The 18,492-nt window shown below is 39.2% G+C and overlaps 2 protein-coding genes across 2 annotated transcripts in view; one reads left to right on the forward strand and one right to left on the reverse strand.

Annotated features, from left to right (window-relative positions):
• ucmab (upper zone of growth plate and cartilage matrix associated b) lies at positions 1-8,909 on the forward strand. The gene is made up of 6 exons (XM_051382121.1): positions 1-83; positions 348-516; positions 673-735; positions 826-921; positions 6,064-6,162; positions 6,256-8,909. The coding sequence occupies exons 2-6, from the start codon at positions 459-461 to the stop codon at positions 6,351-6,353; spliced, it is 414 nt and encodes a 137-aa protein (XP_051238081.1). The 5' UTR covers positions 1-83; positions 348-458; the 3' UTR covers positions 6,354-8,909.
• Positions 8,734-18,492, reverse strand: part of camk1db (calcium/calmodulin-dependent protein kinase 1Db) — a 24,043-nt gene continuing 14,284 nt past the window's right edge. Inside the window, exons 4-11 of the mRNA XM_051382120.1 lie at positions 18,098-18,236; positions 17,676-17,802; positions 17,039-17,114; positions 15,294-15,406; positions 13,700-13,778; positions 12,857-12,944; positions 12,572-12,734; positions 8,734-10,708 (exon numbers count right to left, since the gene is read on the reverse strand). Of these exons, the coding sequence (XP_051238080.1) occupies positions 10,557-10,708; positions 12,572-12,734; positions 12,857-12,944; positions 13,700-13,778; positions 15,294-15,406; positions 17,039-17,114; positions 17,676-17,802; positions 18,098-18,236 (937 nt within the window). The 3' untranslated portion in view covers positions 8,734-10,556. The remainder of the gene's footprint in view (positions 10,709-12,571; positions 12,735-12,856; positions 12,945-13,699; positions 13,779-15,293; positions 15,407-17,038; positions 17,115-17,675; positions 17,803-18,097; positions 18,237-18,492) is intronic.

Consider the following 18,492-nt stretch of genomic DNA (forward strand, 5'->3'; position numbering starts at 1 on the left):
CTGGGCCTCGGTTGTTTTCTGTCACTTTTTTCCAGGAACGTCAGTGTTTTTGTTGTCAGTCATCCATCTTTTCTCTTGCAAGTGTAGGTATTAACAAGCCAAGTGGTGCATATTCAGCCTGTAGTGTGATTTCTATGGTGAACCCTGTAAGTTGTCATTCTGTGACTAAAGGAATAGGCCCTCACAGGCCCATTATACTAATTGAAGTTTAATTACTGAAAAATAAGTAATTCGATCACGTCTAAATTAAATCCTCAGCACCTTCCTGTCACCCGCTCTGCTGTTTGTTGGATACAGCCTCTTATCAGATCTGCACGCTCACTCCCTCCCTCTCCTCTGACAAGCAGTCAATATTCCTCCAGATTCCCACCCCACGTCTTACATACGTCTTACTCACCTCTCCCTCTTGGTCTGCCTCACTACTCGTGTCCCTCAACGACCCAGACACAGAGATAAAGATGTCCTGGACGTATGCAACCCTCCTGGCTCTCCTGGGTGTGCTTCTTGCACTTTCCTGTGAGTCTGATGCAGGAGAATTTATATTGGGATATCTGTGGAGGGTACAGACTGATGATAGCAGTTTGTTTTCTTTGTATTTTATGGAGCGGTAAGCATGCAAGCCTAGATTTTGTGTTCTAATTTAGAGCCTTCATGTTTTGTCCTCTGACCCAGTGTCTCCAGAGGCTGACTCGGCAGCTGTGCCCAGCAGCACAGGCAGCGCTAAAGACCCACAAGGTGAGGAGCTGCGTCAGTTGCATCTCTTCCACATCCTCTCTCTTTATCCCTTTATGTTGTGAGCTGAAATTCCTCCTGCTTCCACTGCAGGTCCGCTGAAGAAGATCTTCATGAAGGAGGCCGATGCCTCAAACTTCTTCAGAAGACGCAGCAGACGGGGGGTGAAGTCTCAAGATGAGATTAACGGTGAGTTCATTTGGGGTTTGTTTGAGCTGAGGTCTGGTCAGCCAAGGTGGTTGTGTGTCTGTGGTAATTGTTGGCATCTGTGTCTTATTAGAACATTTTGGCAGCAGAGGTACTCTCACACTAATTTGTTTATTGTTATACCACAATGGAAGGCATTATGTTGCATCCAAACCAAGGTTATTATAGTTAACCAAACTAAAAACTAAAACTAGGTGTGAAAAAAACATTTTCGTTAGAGAGACTAGAGTTAGTTAGACTAGAATAAACTGAAATTGAAATGAACTGAAATTATATTGTGTACTTACAAAACTTACTACAACAAAATAAAAATATACAGGAAATGTTTTTAATTTAGTTTTTGTCAATGTGATCAAATCTGTCAACAAGCATGAGGAGGGATTGGTGCATATGTTTATTGAGGCTGGGATGTCGACATGAGTGTGAGTCAATGTATTTGTAGTGTAATACCTGTTCTGAACTTCTTACATCTTGCCCCTGACAAATAACATTTTACACAACAACAAACAATAAAAACTCAACTGAAACAAGCAAACCTACTCTGGAAATTAAACTGAATTGAAAACAAAAATGAAAAAGTACAAAAAAAAAAGTACAAAACTATAATAATTAATGATTCATTACGGAACCATTTTGTCTTTAAAAAACATTTATTTTTATTTTCAAAAAACAAAAAAATCCTGTACATTGTTGTCAGTGGTTCACATTTTATTATTAGTGATTTGTTATTATTATTTAAAAAATGAGTATAAGTGACACAGGTTTTAAATGTACACTTGTCTTTAAACTTTTATGGTGGGCTTGTTATGCAGTTGTTAAGTCTTAAAACATGAAAACAAATCTGCTGAGGAGCTGAGAGAAATCCAGCGAAGGTTTACATACTTGAACATACGTACATGAATTTCCTAGAAATATGTGTAATTCTCTCCAAGAAAGACATGATACGGCAGACTGCTGCACCAGTATCAATAACATGACATTTGATTCTAGAAAAGTGATCTGAATGAAACATTTACAGATGCTAAACATCGACAAAACAAAGCATTGAAACTTAAAGCAACTTTAAGCATCTACATTCTGTATGAAATAAGATATAAGACCGGTTTTTGTCTCCATTCTGAGCATAGAGAGACACTCTATTATAATGGAAACATCTGAAATTGTTCAGTTTTGCAGTTTGAATGAAACAGTGAGCAAACATCTTACAGACAGCTTGAATATTTTTATGACTGTGGCAGCCAGCAGCTGTTAACTGTTTTTTGAACCTGTCCTGACCAGAGAGACCAGACCCAGACCTGTCTGGTCACACAGCAGCTCTGCTTCCCCTGCTGGAGGCTGCAGCAGGAGTCACAGGGCAGCATGGAGCACACACACACACACACCCACACACACACACACACACACACACACACACACACACACACACACACACACACACACTCTCTCTCTCTCTCTCTCTCTCTCTCTCTCTCTCTCTCTTTCTCACACACACACACACACACGCACACACACACACACACACACACACACACACACACACACACACACACACACACAGACTCACCTGAGAGTATATATCAGTGATTATTTTCCTCACAAGTGTTGTGAAAATTCACATACTGTACAATGTTTGACATTCTCAAGTGATTTAACAACACTGTTATGCACAGCTCTGCCAACAGGAAGGTGAGAGCACACACTGAGACTGCTGCTCTGAATTGGAGTTGTGTAACATGCTGTGGGTTTGTGTGTGTGTGTGTGTGTGTGTGTGTGTGTGTGTGTGTGTGTGTGTGTGTGTGTGTGTGTGTGTGTGTGTGTGTGTGTGTGTAACAACAAGAAGACACTTTGTGCAGCTAAAGCTGAGATAAAGTGAACACAAAGCAGTAAAACACAGTAAAAAGACAGAGATGGACGAGTGAGTGAGTGGGTGAGCTGTTGGGAGTTGAATGTGGAATGTGCCGACACACAGGCAGAAAGGGGTCAGAGAAAAACCAAGTAAAAAAAAAGCGAGACAAACAAATTGTGCTCACTTTGAAGAGCCTCTCCTGCTGTATAATGACATAAAAGCACAACATCTCGCTCTCAGGTGCATGGAATCTGCAAAAGAAAATATTTGATACATGTATTAGTTGTTTGAGTAGGTGGAAGAGGTGATGTACTAAATTTCGAGCATGTAGATATTTCACAGTAAATGAATGCCGCTGTTTGGGGTATTTTTGTGGGAGTTGGTGAGCCATAAGAAGCAGTGTGTCTGCTGCGGTGTGGTGTTTGGTTGATGATTAACCCTGCTGTGCAATGTTAGAAAGGGATAACAAACTAAAAATAGCAGGTAGTTGCCCTCAGTACTCCCTTAGTATATTACATGTTTTCATGTGTAAATCTTCTAAACATGAAACCTTGTCGTTTAAAGCTAAGTGACTTGAGCTCCAGCTCTTCAGCATGCTCAGACTTGTGCTGGGAATCCTGGTAAAAGGTCAAAGGTTGTGACCTGCCTTTGGAAAGGTTAGCACGGCTATCCCAAACCTTTCCTATCTCAGCTAATGGCTCTTTCTAATGTTACTGCGGTCCGAGTATCACAGTTTCACTGGCTCTAACTTGCCCACACATGATAGACGAGTACTTTAATGTGTTCTGGTCTTCTTCAAATGTCCAGTCTTGCTGGTCAGAGGTCACATGCAGGATGCCTAAAATCCTTGGCCTCACAGGTGCCCATTCTCGAACCAGTTTTTTGCGTTTTGACAACCAAAGAACTGAGCCTTGGTTTAGGAAAACTGGTTTCAGTGAGGTACCAACACTTTGAACGTACAACAGGGTCTGAGGGTGTCTTGTGACCAGCCAGCTATGTATTTATTAGCTGTTTAGCATATAAAGTTTATAATTGTAACACTGAGCTAGCTGGATAGCGAGCTAGCAAGCAAAAAGTTTCTCCCATCAATATTTGTTGTTGTTGTTTTTATGACTGAAGTTTTACTGTTTTCCAATGTTTCCATGACTACACAAGACGGTAACTGACAGAAAACAGGGTGATGGTAAAGATGACTCAATTACATAAATAATTTGATGAAATAAGAAACAATAAACAGAGTTAAAGTTAAATAAAAATTCATACATGAGATACACTGCATTGAGGTGTTGTCTGCTGTTTACTGACTTAAATGGCAGCATCAAACTACAGGTGTTGAAGCCTACATCGCCACCCCAAGATGAGAGATTACAGCTTTGTACCCCCAACAATCCAGGGTTGATTGATTAGTAGTCTGCAACTTTACTATTACTTTCGAGGTTAGTAACACTGAACTTAGAAATCAATGCTGGCTTGGGTAATGTTAGTTGACCAAAAGCTACCTATCTAGCCCACTAGCCCAACCTTGGAGACGTATACAGTGATACGTATAACCACCACTAACACCAGCCCAGAACTAGCACTGGGTCCGGGTTGGTGGAAAGGGGGTTTATCGGTACCAACTTGGAACCAGCTACCAGAACCGCTCCCTATATTAAAGGGTAAGGGGATGTGTCTAACTCAGACTGCTGAAGTCCAGTATTAACTTCTGCTGAATTTCAGGATGTATTCTGGATAGGCCGAGGGCTGTGGATGTTGTCCTCCATGCATTAAGAAAGGATCTCTTCAGAGACAGGAAGAACAATATAGCAACCAGTAACTCACCCAACATTGTACATGTTGGCTTTCTACCCACATATATCTTTCTGGACCTAGTAACAACAGTGAGACATGACTCATTATACTTCTTTCCATCACTTGGGGGTCCAGTGTTTGTGTTTGTGTGGATACAAGCAGCTTCTGTGAATCACAGCTTCACCAGCTTTAAGAAGGTCACAAAAAGCAGCTTTTGTTCAGACACGGTGATTCAGCTCTGTGGTATTTTTTGGAGGTTGTAGTTTTATGATGTTGTATTGAGTTTGTGTGTATGTGTGTGTCTGTGTGTATACTTGAAGGTGAGCTTTGAATTGAAACTGTGGTTCCTTTTAGTTGTTGTTTATTTCCAGACTCTTCTACATGCCAGGTCTTCTCTGTTTGGTAGAGTATATTAGGAGTTGTGATATATTGTTGTACCTAACTCCACCTCATTGAGTCAACTGAAGTATGTTAACCACTAGAAATCCCCAGGATGCACTGCGGTTTTCAGGTGGTTCACATCCAGGAAGTTAGCAGCAGATAAATCACTTTTGGCACATGGCCTTCTCATGGCCACAATTTTTCAAATTTTTTAGCTTAGTTTCAGAGGTAAGCCCAAGTATTGTTTTCTAAAAACCTGCTCAACCTGCTTGTTCAGCAGAGATGTTCATTCATGGAAAAGGTAGTATTACAAAAATCTTATATTACCATACAACCTTTTCTAATTATAAACTGTAGTCAGTATAAATCTAATATTATTCAATGGTATATTTATTGTAAATATTATATCAGCATAATTCTTTGTAGCTTTTCTATCATGTTTTTGAAATAAAGTAATCTATCAGGTAAATCCAAGGCGATACTGTTAACATTGGATTTTAAGTAGTACGGTTTAGACCTGCTCTATTTGAAAAGTGTCCTGAGATAACTTCTGCTATGAATTGGGGCTATACAAATAAAATTGAACGGAATTTAATTTAATTAATATTGGTAATTAATGAATCAATAAGGACAAATTTAATCACAGTACGACTTTTACCCAAAGGGTGTTTAGATCGAAAACCAGTTTTCTTGTGTTTGAGTATAAGTCAGTGATGATTTGTAGAAAACCACAAGAGATCCAGAGCCCAAAAAACAGTTGCACTATTGCACAAAAGCAAAATGAGCAAGTCTGATGTAGTTCTCTAAATACTGAACTGCATATTGTTTAACTTTTTGTTAATTATATATATCAAGTTAAGTGTTGTTTTGATTTCACGTATTCATCTTTTCAAAATGTTTCATGTTTGTGTTCATTATTCATTTCAATTTAATGGTGAAAAATGTATGCAGATTATTGTAAATGGGAACAGTTTGGAAAGAAGGCCGGAATCAAAAAACCATTGTATTACTGACGTGTCAGCAGCTGGTTAATATGACAACAAACTCCTGAATCAATTATCTTTATCACTCAGCTGATTCATCCTCATCCTCCTCTGTGCTTGCAGCTGAGCAGAGGCAGATTCTGGCAGCAGATGAACGAAAGAGAGAGTTTCATGAGGAGAAGAGGAACGAGTTTGAGAGCTATGCTGAAGAGGAGCACGATGGTATGAAAACCCTGATATATGATGAAGCTGAGGGGGATGAGTTCATTCACTCGACCGGCTCATTCATCCACTAAAATTCTCATGATCTCCCAGAACAAGACGAGAGGACCAGAGAGAGCACCGAGCAGTGGAGGGAGTTCCACTATGACGGCATGCATCCCCCCCAAGAGTACAACCGTCACTCCATCTGAGACTGAGAGGAGAGAGGTGATGCTGTAAACTGACAGGATGCCGAGCTAATAAAAAAATCTTTTAACTACACAACACTACACTTGAGGCTTTTCTCCTCAGACCTTGACAAGTATACGGTTGATAGATCAGAACGAGAATTGCAGACATATTGGACTCCTGTAAGTGTAAAAGTCGTAAAAGTAATAATAATTGGAATTTTGTTTCCATTTTATTCATCCATCTCGTCTTTTTTACTAACCCAAAATGTAGAAAAGTAACCTTGTTGAAATGGTAAATCTTTCCCTTTGCCAGAAATAAAAGACACATTTAAGGAAGGTAAAAAAATACAGAAATAACCATTTTATATGTTATGGGCTATAGATGAGCAAATATAAGTCCCTTTCTTTTAGGGTTGCAGCTAGCAAATATTAATTATCAATTAATTGATTAATCAATTAGTCTATAGAATGTAAAAAAAGGCCAGTCATTTCCCAAAACCCAGGTTGACTTTATTAAATCGCTTACTTTGTCTGACCAACAGTCAAAAACCAAAGATAGTCCATTTACAATTATAGTGGTCTAAGAAAACCAGCAAATATTTACATTTTAGAAGCTGTAACCAGTCAATTTTGGTGATTTTGCTTAAATAACTTAAATAGATATAAACATAAATAGAGAACATACTGATGTTTGGGGTCAATTAGAGCCTATAAAGGGTCCTGATAGACTAATAAATTGTTGTCAAACTCCAATAATGGAAATCTAAATAGACTTATTTAGAATTATGGAGGTCAGTCAACAGCAATCACAAATATAAAGAAGGTGCATCAAATCCAACAGCTGTGGTCTCTGAGAGCCCAAACAGAAGTAATGCATCATCTCCTGTAGCAGACTTCTATAACAGGTCATCACGTCCAAATCATGTTTATAAGCAATTCTCATAAAAGCAGGAAAAGCCATGAAACATCAAGCTGATAAAACAACATTAAAGGGATAGTTTGGGTTTTTTTAAACCAGGGCTGTGTGAGGTACTCATCCATAATCAGTGTCCAGTAGACAGAGGTCAGCGTGTCACCAGTTTGTAGAAGCTGAGTCCCGGCCAGTAAAGAAGCAGAACAACGCACTGCTCAGTACAGCTGAAAAACATATTTTAGCCACATAATAAAACTCTAACCTTAAAAAAAATCAATATAAGTTTATCATTAAGAACATTTTCACTGCTTTACCTTGATCAGACAACCCTTTCCTTTCCCTTCCTTATTTTATACATTCATTTCATATTAAACAAGCCTTTGTTTTAGAGACGCATCTATAAATTATTCTCTGACCTGAATGTGAGTAGTTGTAAAACCTTAATAAATGAGGTTGTTCTGTCAGCTGTCTTTCAGTCTCCATCAAAGTGGATCAGTGACCCAATATAGTGGCCAGATACTGCTTACCCAAACATCTACACACGTTTAAATCACCAGGTAACGTTAGGCTAATTGCTGTCCGTACATAACCTGTTAATAACCAAAGCTAACTTTAGCTATCCATAAATTGTAACTGTCACAAGCAACATTTATTTTAATCTGTGTACCTTATGTGCCTTAAATCACACAGTGAAACAGTGCCTTTCAGGAAGTTGCAATGTTGCAATCGTGAACTGAACCCAGCCTTACAATTTTGTCCAATCATCGCAAACTTTTTGACAATGATCATAGTAGTTTCAAAAACCCAAAACGTTGAGCCGCACGTCACCAAACTCACTTTCTAAGATACAGACCATGCAGACATGTGCAATGTGAACATCTCACATTTATCCTCAAATCAGTGATTTTAGTCTTGCCTTTCGAATTTTAATGAATTCTACAAACTATTTTAGCAATTTTCACTTTTTTGAAAAGCTGCTGTGAAATGAGGCATTTTAGGTCACAGCAATCCCAAGAAGGCCCACAAACTCCTGGAGGCTCTGGTGAAGGCTTTGGTTGTTAGCATGGTTGTTTCTAGTTTCACTGTAGTTTCTCATGTTAACATATGTGAAAGCACCATCCTTTCCCTCAAAAGGGGGCCTAGCCTTGGCACTAGGGGCATGATGACGTACCTCATACCACCACACTTCAAAAAAACCAGAACTATCCCTTTAAGTATGTTTTTATGTTTTTTGAAGCTGTTGAGGAGATTTAAGGTTAAAAAGATGTTGAATAAATTGAATACACAGTACCAGACGCAGAATAGTGTGAATATACTGTATTTACTCATATATATTATACGCTATATATTTACTCACTTGTGATGACATAGTTAAATATTTTAACATAAACATTTAAAAATCTGTATCCAGTGATATTTGTTACTGTAAGAAACGTGTACAAACTTTTACTAACCTGATATTTACTCCTTCAAAGAAGCAACGACACATGCAAACAAGCCTCTTTTTTAATACATGAATTTCTACAACTCCAAAAGCACATTTCTGTAATAATATGTAATACATGCATACTGTGGGGCTTTAAATGCTTAATTTGCTTTGCTTTCTGTTGATGTATTTTGGGGAAATAATATAGGGAAGGCCAAAATAAACACTCAAGACCCAAGCTAACTGTGTTGTTGAGATTTGTATTTACAGTAAGTAGAGGCTCAAAGTCAATATTAACCACAACATGTTTAGATAATTCAAGATGGCCTCGATATCAGGCATGTTCTGGTGGAGTGTTATTTTTTTTTTGCCCCATTCAGGTTGCGTGATTGAAAATTAAACAGAGAGGTACCACAGAGAAAATACAAAGCCAGATCCCTTCTTTTCTCTGTGTGAAGGTCTCTAGGGAGCGAGCGGGAGAGAGAAAGGAGAAAGAGTCTTTCTGCTAAATTCAACAGGCTGGTATGAAAGCACAGTGATTAAACATAGAGTGAGTGAGCTGTTTTCAGACCAGCCACTGCATGAGCGGAAGCAGAGCACGATATTACAACTACTGAACTGTACGCTACTGATTTGACGATTCTGCAGTGGGAGCAATCGAGACACATTTGCATTCATGTGTCATTTTACATTTTTACTACTGCGGACATGAACGCACACTTCACTAATAAACACTTTCTTTAAATCCAAATATAACTCATTTTTAAAGGGGAAACAATCCATTCGGTACGAGTTACATTACACTCATACAGTCAATAATAATGGATTTAAAGAAGGAAAACATTTGCCAAAGTCTCCTAATGGCACATTAGAATAATATGCAGTATTTGGAAGTTTTACTTACAACTATTTCACCCTCAGCAGTGTCTGATCACTCTGAGAGGGGTTTGGTTAGCTTCATATTGGAGCACATCCCTGAGAACTGGTCACACAGCAACAACACGTGGTTGCCCTCCTGTGGTCAAGGAGGACTTCACAGTCACATCAAAAATTCATTAATCAAATAAAACAGCAATTACAAAGTAACAACTATTAGATACTGCATCTTTATCATTCAATTCAATAATGTTTCAGTCCCAGTCTAATAACAAATTTACACATTTCTGCAAGTGGTTCTTACAAAAGTCAGCCCTCTCAGCGATCACAGCCGTGATTGAAGTGCACCGTCCTGCTCATATTTCATGTCCACACACTTTAAAGCAAAAGAGATAACACACACTGTCACACTGTTGGGAGTTATTACCCTGCAAGCCATTGTAGCAAATACCACAGCAAATGAACAAGAGCTGTCAAAACGACAAGAAGTTCAGAGTGCAGATGATGCCACAATTATTTACCACAGCTTGAAGCTTATATTTCACTTGCATAACATGACTTCACTCAACAGTTCCAGGCAGGATATTTACACAAGGCATACAGCGGAGCATCCTTGTCTCAAGATGCTCACTGTCACAAATGATAGCAGCTTCAATAAAGAGTTCCCCTTAGTGTGGCACTTCCCAGACCAGCTGCTTGTTTGTCTGGCAGACAACCATGATCCAGGCTGAACATGGCTTTCACAATAACAACTTCTGGTGATCATCTTCCCCTCTGTACTTCCGGGTCTCTATGACAGTGGGGAGGGAAGCAGCGCGGTGCCGTGCTGAGCCATGGTAAATGGAGCTGAGCTAACGCTCCTCAAATTCCTCCCGTGGTTTGGCAGAAACAGATGGGAGGTTGCGGGATGGGCAAACTGGGCGACGACTTAGAATCACGAGGCCTGGGATGGTTTTATCCCGTCTCAAAGCTCTGTGGTCTCCCAGCTCACCTCCCGCGGAACCTGGCGTCATTTAGTCCCAGTGTGGATGACCGTGACAGTGGAGGGTCGTGGCCGCGATGGCTCGGCCACCACCGTTGGTTCCTCTTGTACCGGAGAGGAGGCGTCAGAGTCCTGATTGTATGCTTTAACAGCAGGGGGCAAAGGAGCTATTGGAGAACCTGTGGGAGAAAATATAGTTTTAGCGTTCATTAAGAGTTCATTAATCGAGTTCAGGAGTCTGGTAATGTTCTACGTTTTAATTATTGTCAACAATTCCCATGACCTTTCTGATGATTAGGGAGGTCTGACCATTTGTGTAACTTTATGACATTAACAATCCAACATTCAAGCAGTCATTGGTCAGCTGTGTGGAGAGGAGAAAGTAGCCCAGGTTTGCACTTCCCTCTCTTGCTCTCTTCTTTCATTTGTCACTTTTCAACCAAGTGCAACACTATGAATGTCTTCAGGAGACTGAATATGTGCATTGTTATCCCCATATTTAAACAATATAACATCTCTCTCTTTTCTATGACAGATGGCTAATGATAGAGTGTAACTAAACCCTAAGGCCATCTCTCTGTCTGTGGCGCTCAACCCCAAAGCCCATTGGTTCTTACTGAAGATGAAAATATTTTTTTTAAAAACAGCTTCCAAATATACACTTTCAGTCTCAAAAAAAGTCTAAATAATTTCCTGAAACAACTGAGCACTGTGGCTTTTAGCAAATGTTACTCAAACAGAAGTAAGTAATGCAATTTTAAGCCATGGATTAACACTCATTTGAAGCTCTAGTGAGTGTTTATAGCAGCAGTGTGGCACGTGGAACTGACTCTCAATAAACTACAGTGCTCATGTCCATCGTCATGAACAAACGTGTCACTTAGTGCAACAGAGTGACTCATATATGGGTTTTTAATAGTTTTTAGACAACAATGGAGGTCTGTGACACATACGAATAACCTTTATCCAGCTTTCGCTACAGAGACAAAATTGTAGCATCAATTCATCGTTGATTTTGGTCTTTTCATTGGATTTATTGACAATAATAAACCATGTATTAACCAGGCTTATCATTGGAAATAGTAGACACATCACAGAGTGAAGTAGAAATAATACTAAGCTATTTCCATGACAACTGAGCAAATTCTATCTGCTGATAAGAAACAGATGTGTTTGAAATCTCAGTAAAGTAAGTGGAGTTAAGATGACTTTATCAAAAATATGTTGTTTTCAATCAAAGCATATTGCACCGACTGTCACCAATCTAGAAAACAGGACCTGAATTGTACTGAAAAAAGGTGCCAGTACTCTAATTCAGCAATTCAAATACAATAACTGAACTTTCTAGGAGGGTTTTGAGGCATGCATCAAAGCATCAAAATGCTTATTTTTAGACAATTATTTCACTAACTATTTATTGTATAAAAATAATAATGGTGACCTCAGTGGTGGGTACAGCCATGCTCGCCAGTGGTGGCCATATTCAATAAGAAATAAGGGTGCTCATGTACTGGGGAGTACTGGCATATTTCAGGCACTGATAGGATACAATTCACTTTAACACTAAGCTTATAAACCTATTAACACTGCAAATAATAATTATTTAATTACAAATTAATCTTCTCAATAGTATTCTGGCTGTTCCATAAAATGTTTAGTTTATTAACTGATTAAAACACTTTCTCAGATCCAGTTATTTTATGTACAATGAAAGCAGAAAAACATTTGAAAAGCTGGAACCATTTTTTTTTCTAAATAACTTAAATGATTGATAAAGTAAGAAGTAAACTGTAAAAATGTACGTGTTGCAACTGACCTCCATTTTAACAAGCTCTTATGTTACATTAAATTGCACCAGAAACGTCGTGTCCACGTGGTTTGTGTCAAACTGTGTTTAATTGAAAATTACACCTCAAGAGCTTTTTAACCAGCTGCCAATTAGCTGAATGGAGACAGCAGCAGAATGAACAGAGCTCAGCTGACTGCGGCACTGAAAGTTGGACATGTTTGCGTCTACAGAGAGCATCTGAAGTGTCACTCACAGTCCTTCAGGGAGAGCGGGGCACAGTCCACAGACTGGCTCTTAGCTGGAACACGGCTCTGAGGGTTGGACACGGAGTTGGTGCTGTGAATGCTGCTGCCAAAGCTGGTGCCCAGCTGCAGGCGCCTCATGTGGCGGATCACAGCCGTCGCATTAAAGGCTTGCTGTGGAGAGAGGATGTAAACGTGTAAAGACAGATCCACAGAGAACATAAGATAGAGAATATTGTATATGTGTGTGTTTTCAGTAATATTTGATAAAGGAAGATCAAGTCTTGTGCACTCACCCTCCATTTGCTTTTGGCAAAGTTTTTCCGCATCTGTCGACTGACTGACTCATGTATGTTCTTGCAGAGAGCCGTGTCTCCAGCAATCCTTAAAAGTTAAAGTCAAGTCCTTTTAGATCATGTAAATAACAATTCACACATACAAACACAGCATCACACAAATGGTTTATATTTGTATCTGTAATACCTTGGGAATCGTCCTTGTGCTGTTTTCTTATTAGCTCGGATCATTTATTTTCATTCTGCTAAAACATCTTTGATTGATGGGTTAATGTTTTTTTTTTTTTTTAAAGGAGCTCACACACTGTTTCACTCTCTGTCACATTCATCATAATATCTCTGTATGAAACCTTGTCAATGAAAGCTATTTCTCTCTGTTATGATACCCGTTACCGGTGTCACAAACCACATATTTGTATCAGAACGACCACCTGCCCAGGACCCAAAAGGCCCATTACTGGCTAACAGACTTATTCATATTGGCCACCTCAGCCGGAGACAGCAGCCCACGCCAGCTCGCTCTCGTTAGCTCCGGCTCAGGCCTGGGAAGACATCCTAATTGTTCATTAAAGCTTCCACATTCTTCAAGGATCCTTCAGGACACCAGCCACTAATTGGCAGCCATTTATTCAGCAGATTCCTCTCTGAGGGCTGGCGGTGCTGAGCAGAGGTGGGCTCACGGCTCGAAGCCATGGCGACAGATGACAGTGGGAGGACATGCTCTCCATGACAAATGCGTAAGCCTGGCAATCTGCGTCATACTGCTGTTTAAATGCACCGAGATTTGTGGTTTCCTGCGATTGTCTGGTTTGGGGTGCAATGTGGCGGCGGTTAGTTACTCACCAAGGGTGCTCAAGAGCCTGGTCACATGTGAATCTCTTCTCTGGGTCCTTCTCCATTAGGCAGCTGATGAAGTCTTTGGCTGTGGAGGGAATTAAAAAGGTCAAGAACATGTTCTATACTCTATACTACTAATAAAGTGAACTTTAATCTTTTTTTGTGATGCTTTATTTTACGGGTCCTGCCATTTCTTAAACATTTTCCTAAGAAGACAGTTCCTGGAAATAGCAAAGTAATTTGGTAGTAGTTATAGAGAATATAAATAAAATGTTCTAAGGCAGCACACTAAATACCAGCTCCTTTAGTTTAGTTTTTAATAGTGGGGGAAGGAATTCTAGAGAAATCCAATACCATGACAACTACCATGATGTAGTGTGAACAACAACACAGCTATGTAACGGTAACTACATGTGTTGTGGGTTACTGTCACTGAAGTTGGTGCTGTGCAACGACATGCAGAGAGACTAGAGGACTGCATTTGGGTCCCGTGGGACCCAGAGCAAATGTCGCGGGAGAGGGCGTTCGAGAAAATAAACTGCTGGGTTTCCTCTGGGGACTTTAGCTTGCGCCCACCAGGAGGAATCAACAAATTAAGCTGAAAAGAAAATTAAAGCGGGTTTTTATAAAACAACAGTCTGACATTTGGAGAAAATTCTCAGTTGTTACCAGTAAAATAACATCTTTTCATCTGCGGGACAGGAGAAGACATAAAATCTCCATTGTGCAGGCGTGAGTAGACACAAACACACAGTGGGAGTGGGCGGTAATGGTCAGAAATCAACCAGGAGTGAGAAAACAGTCCTGCGCAGGACTCTAGATGAGATGTTTTCCCAGAACGATAATACACCTCTCCTGCTACTGTAGCTAACATCACAACAACAGCATATGTCCGACAACTAGAAAGTGAGCCGACTGTCCGCTGGCAAGTGATTTAATGTAACCTTACACACAAATCATGGCTGGAAGAACAAGTTAATGTTGTGTGGGCTCGGCTGATTATAATTGCATTCCCTAGAACTGGTAAACCCACTTTTGAGGAAGAACCAGGAAATGTTACAGTACGTTGATTTCCAGACGAATTACCTCTAAACAACAGTTAAAATAAAAGTTTATCAGACTTTTTTAATACCAATAATGTAAAAGAAATGTAACACTCTACTTGCTTTAACCTGTAAAGCTGATAACAATGTGTATTTCTTGTTGACTAACAAAAACATACAGTCAATGGTGTGTCTGTGAGCTAGTTAACTTAGACTAAGACTCCAAATATAAGAAGGAGTGAGAGATAGAGTTGTAAAATAAAATAATGTTTTAATTTTTCTAATTAATTGACTGGAAATAAAAATGTTTCTCTATTTTGCAGTTTAAAGGAAAACTATAATGCTTTATATTTTCTTTTTACATTTACGCTATTCAACTATGTGAATTATTTAGGTAATACTTATATATATTTTTTGCTGGTCTATGGGATTCAATACCTCAGTTCCTATATTGAAAATTAAATTAAAACTATGGGACCCGTAAAATAAAGTGTTACCATTCATTAAAATAAAAATAAAATAACAGTGTATACACAAACACACAAGTCATAGCTCACCGGAGTCCGATATGTCATCCCAATACGGAGCATCAAACTCATAGTCTGCCTTCAGAATCTGCTCAAAGAGCTTTGAATCATTCTCATCATAGAAAGGAGGGTAACCGCAAAGCCTGAGAAGATGAAGATGGATGATTACACAACAACAGTCGGCGAGAGTGCGGTCATCCAGCTGATGTTAGAAACTTTAACCAAAATCTAAAAAGGATTTGCTGTGGCCTAATCTCATTCAGGGGCAGTTTCATTTTTCATATAGCATGCAACAGGAGACGGTTTAGACGGATTATAAAAGACTACATGGATACTAAGAGGGGGAAAAATGGAAAAAATAATTTCCTTTATATTTGATATGGAAAAATGGAAAAAACATAAATTGATGCTGTATAGTTAAGTTGTGATCTTGATTATGCACTGGAAAAAGGGGCAGATGGGGGAATTGTTTAACTTACAAATATGCAGTGAAACAATTGCACAATGTGTTTTAATATGTTCTAGTTATATACATCTTTCATCGTTTAAACTGCACTGTTATTGCAGTGTTTTGAATTCCGGCTCTGGCTGAAATTATTATAGTGCAAGAAATCCGGATTTTGCTTATTGTCATATTTGCTTTCAAAAATGTACAAAAATACAAAACACAAAAGATCTTTAAGAAGACATGAAAAAGTCATGTTAGTTTAACAAATAAGAAGTTATTATATTGAACATGAATAAATAATGTGCAACCAATATATTCTTACAGAATATATATATATATCCTACAGATTTTGTTTTAGTATGTACATTATTCCCTAACAAACACCAGGCTGGAGTCTCATTTGTGAGGGCATAAGAAACTCTTTGTTGTAATTATCTTAAAATTCATCACACCTAACGGATGGATAACAACACCCGGGATTTTCTCTTTGCTAACGAGCGACACCGCTTAATTTGTTTGGCAGCTTTCCACTAAAAGCTTTACTGGCTCTGTAAAATAGGAACAGTAGCTGTGGGCATCCCTTGTACTACGATCCAGACCCTCCAGCAGCTTTTGGGTTGTGTTTAAGGTGCTGTATTGTATTGTTTTTCTAATGTCAGCATTGACATGAGACTTGTTTTTACATATTTTACTATGCTATGTCGGTCTGTTGGTCAGCGCCTCACTTTGTGCAGACATTAATGGTTCCCAGAGCATCAATATACTGTTCAAGAAGTTAGTTTGCAAAAATATCACACATACTTCAACGTATCATACTAAAAGGAAATGACACAATGTGTGACATCTGTTGTTAATCTGAGACTTTGCCAGCTAAACTTCCGACACAGAAATAGACGTTTCCTTAAATTTAAGACGATTGTGAGCACACTACACAGTAAAAACCTGCTTAGAGTCAGTGTGTAAGATGGTGAACATGGTACATATTGTAACTGCTCAACACGTTAGCATTGTCATTGTGCACATGTGTGTCAGGCACAGCAGGGCTTCCACCTAAATCCTAAATACAGCCTCACAGCATGGCTGTAGACTCTTATTCATCAATTCTAATCTTGTTACTTGTTTTAGGAGCTTTGTCTGAAACTCTAACTATGATCTCATTGTTGGTCAGGACACTCTTGATAAAGAGGTTTTTAATCTCAGTGAGGTTTTCCTGGTGGTTTATCTCATTAATGAGGCCTTCCTGTTTAAATAAAGTTTGAGAAAATACATGAAAATCCAGCAACAACATTTCAATGACCATATTTATATATTAAAAGTGAGCACTTACAGAATATAGGCGATGACCCCAATAGACCAGCAGTCCACAGCTTTACTGTAGGGCTTCTGAGCTAAAACCTCAGGAGCTGAAACAATGAAATTATTTATTTTTAAAGAAAAAAGGTCAGAACACTCATCATGCAGAGGTCTCAAACTCAAATTAGCTAGGGGGGCAACACATGCTATTGTTTTCTAATAGGAGGGCCACTCAAACATTCAAGTACTTTAAGATTAATATTCTGACAAACAACAAATGAAGGCCGAAATTATATGTGAACTGGTAGTTTAACTAAAGATGAAACAACTAGGGGGAAAAAGTGGCTGAATAATAGAATATTATATTATATTTTTGACATCATGTTGCAGGCTGGAGGGAGGGCGATGGAGGGCAGGAAATGCCCCCCCCAGGCCGACGGTTTGAGACCCCTGATCTTGTGAAACAAAGCAAACAGTTTTCGGCCATTAACCATGACACAGAGGCTGCAGAATAATGTGAATGTTTGGTGGTTTGCCTGTAGCAGACAGCTAAAGTTATCCTGCGGCTACTGACAGACTAGATTAGATCATGACCAACTCGGCCAACTAGTGGATCTAATTATCTCATAGGAAGTTTCCAACAAAAGCCAGAGCTCAGAAGGCATCCTCACCCACGTATCCTGGAGTCCCACAGGCGGTGGCCATCACGTCGCCTGTTCCCTCCATCTTTGACAAGCCAAAGTCACTGATCATGATCTTTGATTCATCATGGGGACTGAAGTACAGCAAGTTCTCAGGCTGGAAATAAGAGGGAAGAATGAATGTAGATGAACTTCATCCAAAAAACTAAAACATATGAAACAAAACTCCCTGGATTTGTCATTCAAGAGTTGGGGAAGTTTTATGGGTCATCCAAGAGGCTTAATCAGTTTTACCCTGACATTTAACGTATGTGACTGATCCTCACCAAGCGCACATGAAACATCCCACAGGTTGAACAGCGGGTATTTCCCCTCTCAGTAAGACTGAAGAGTTCCTTTGAACAACAAACGTAGTGAGGACCTATATATGAATATACACATTGCTGTTGTACCTTTAGGTCTCTGTGCACTATCCCCATGGAGTGCAGATAGTTGACTGCATCCAGAACCTGTCGAATGAGCCGACTGGCATCCATCTCTGTGTAGAAGCCTTTCTCTACGATTCGGTCAAACAGCTCACCTCCAGACACCCTGTCAGCACACAGAAAACTCATCCATCAACGGTATATTGTAAGTATAATGAGTGTATTACCTAATTACAAGTGATTGATCATGTAAACACACCGTGAATAAAATTGATATATATATTCATAATAAAATATTATTAATTATTATTATCCACAAATGTGGAAATTGGCTTCACAGGCTGGTTAATCAAACATTTTGACTGTGAAGCACTTTGTAACTTTGTTTCGCAAAACTCACACCAGTAAAGGATATAATTATA

This window comes from Dicentrarchus labrax, unplaced genomic scaffold (genome assembly GCF_905237075.1).
Source record: "Dicentrarchus labrax unplaced genomic scaffold, dlabrax2021, whole genome shotgun sequence".
Taxonomy (NCBI): domain Eukaryota; kingdom Metazoa; phylum Chordata; class Actinopteri; family Moronidae; genus Dicentrarchus; species Dicentrarchus labrax.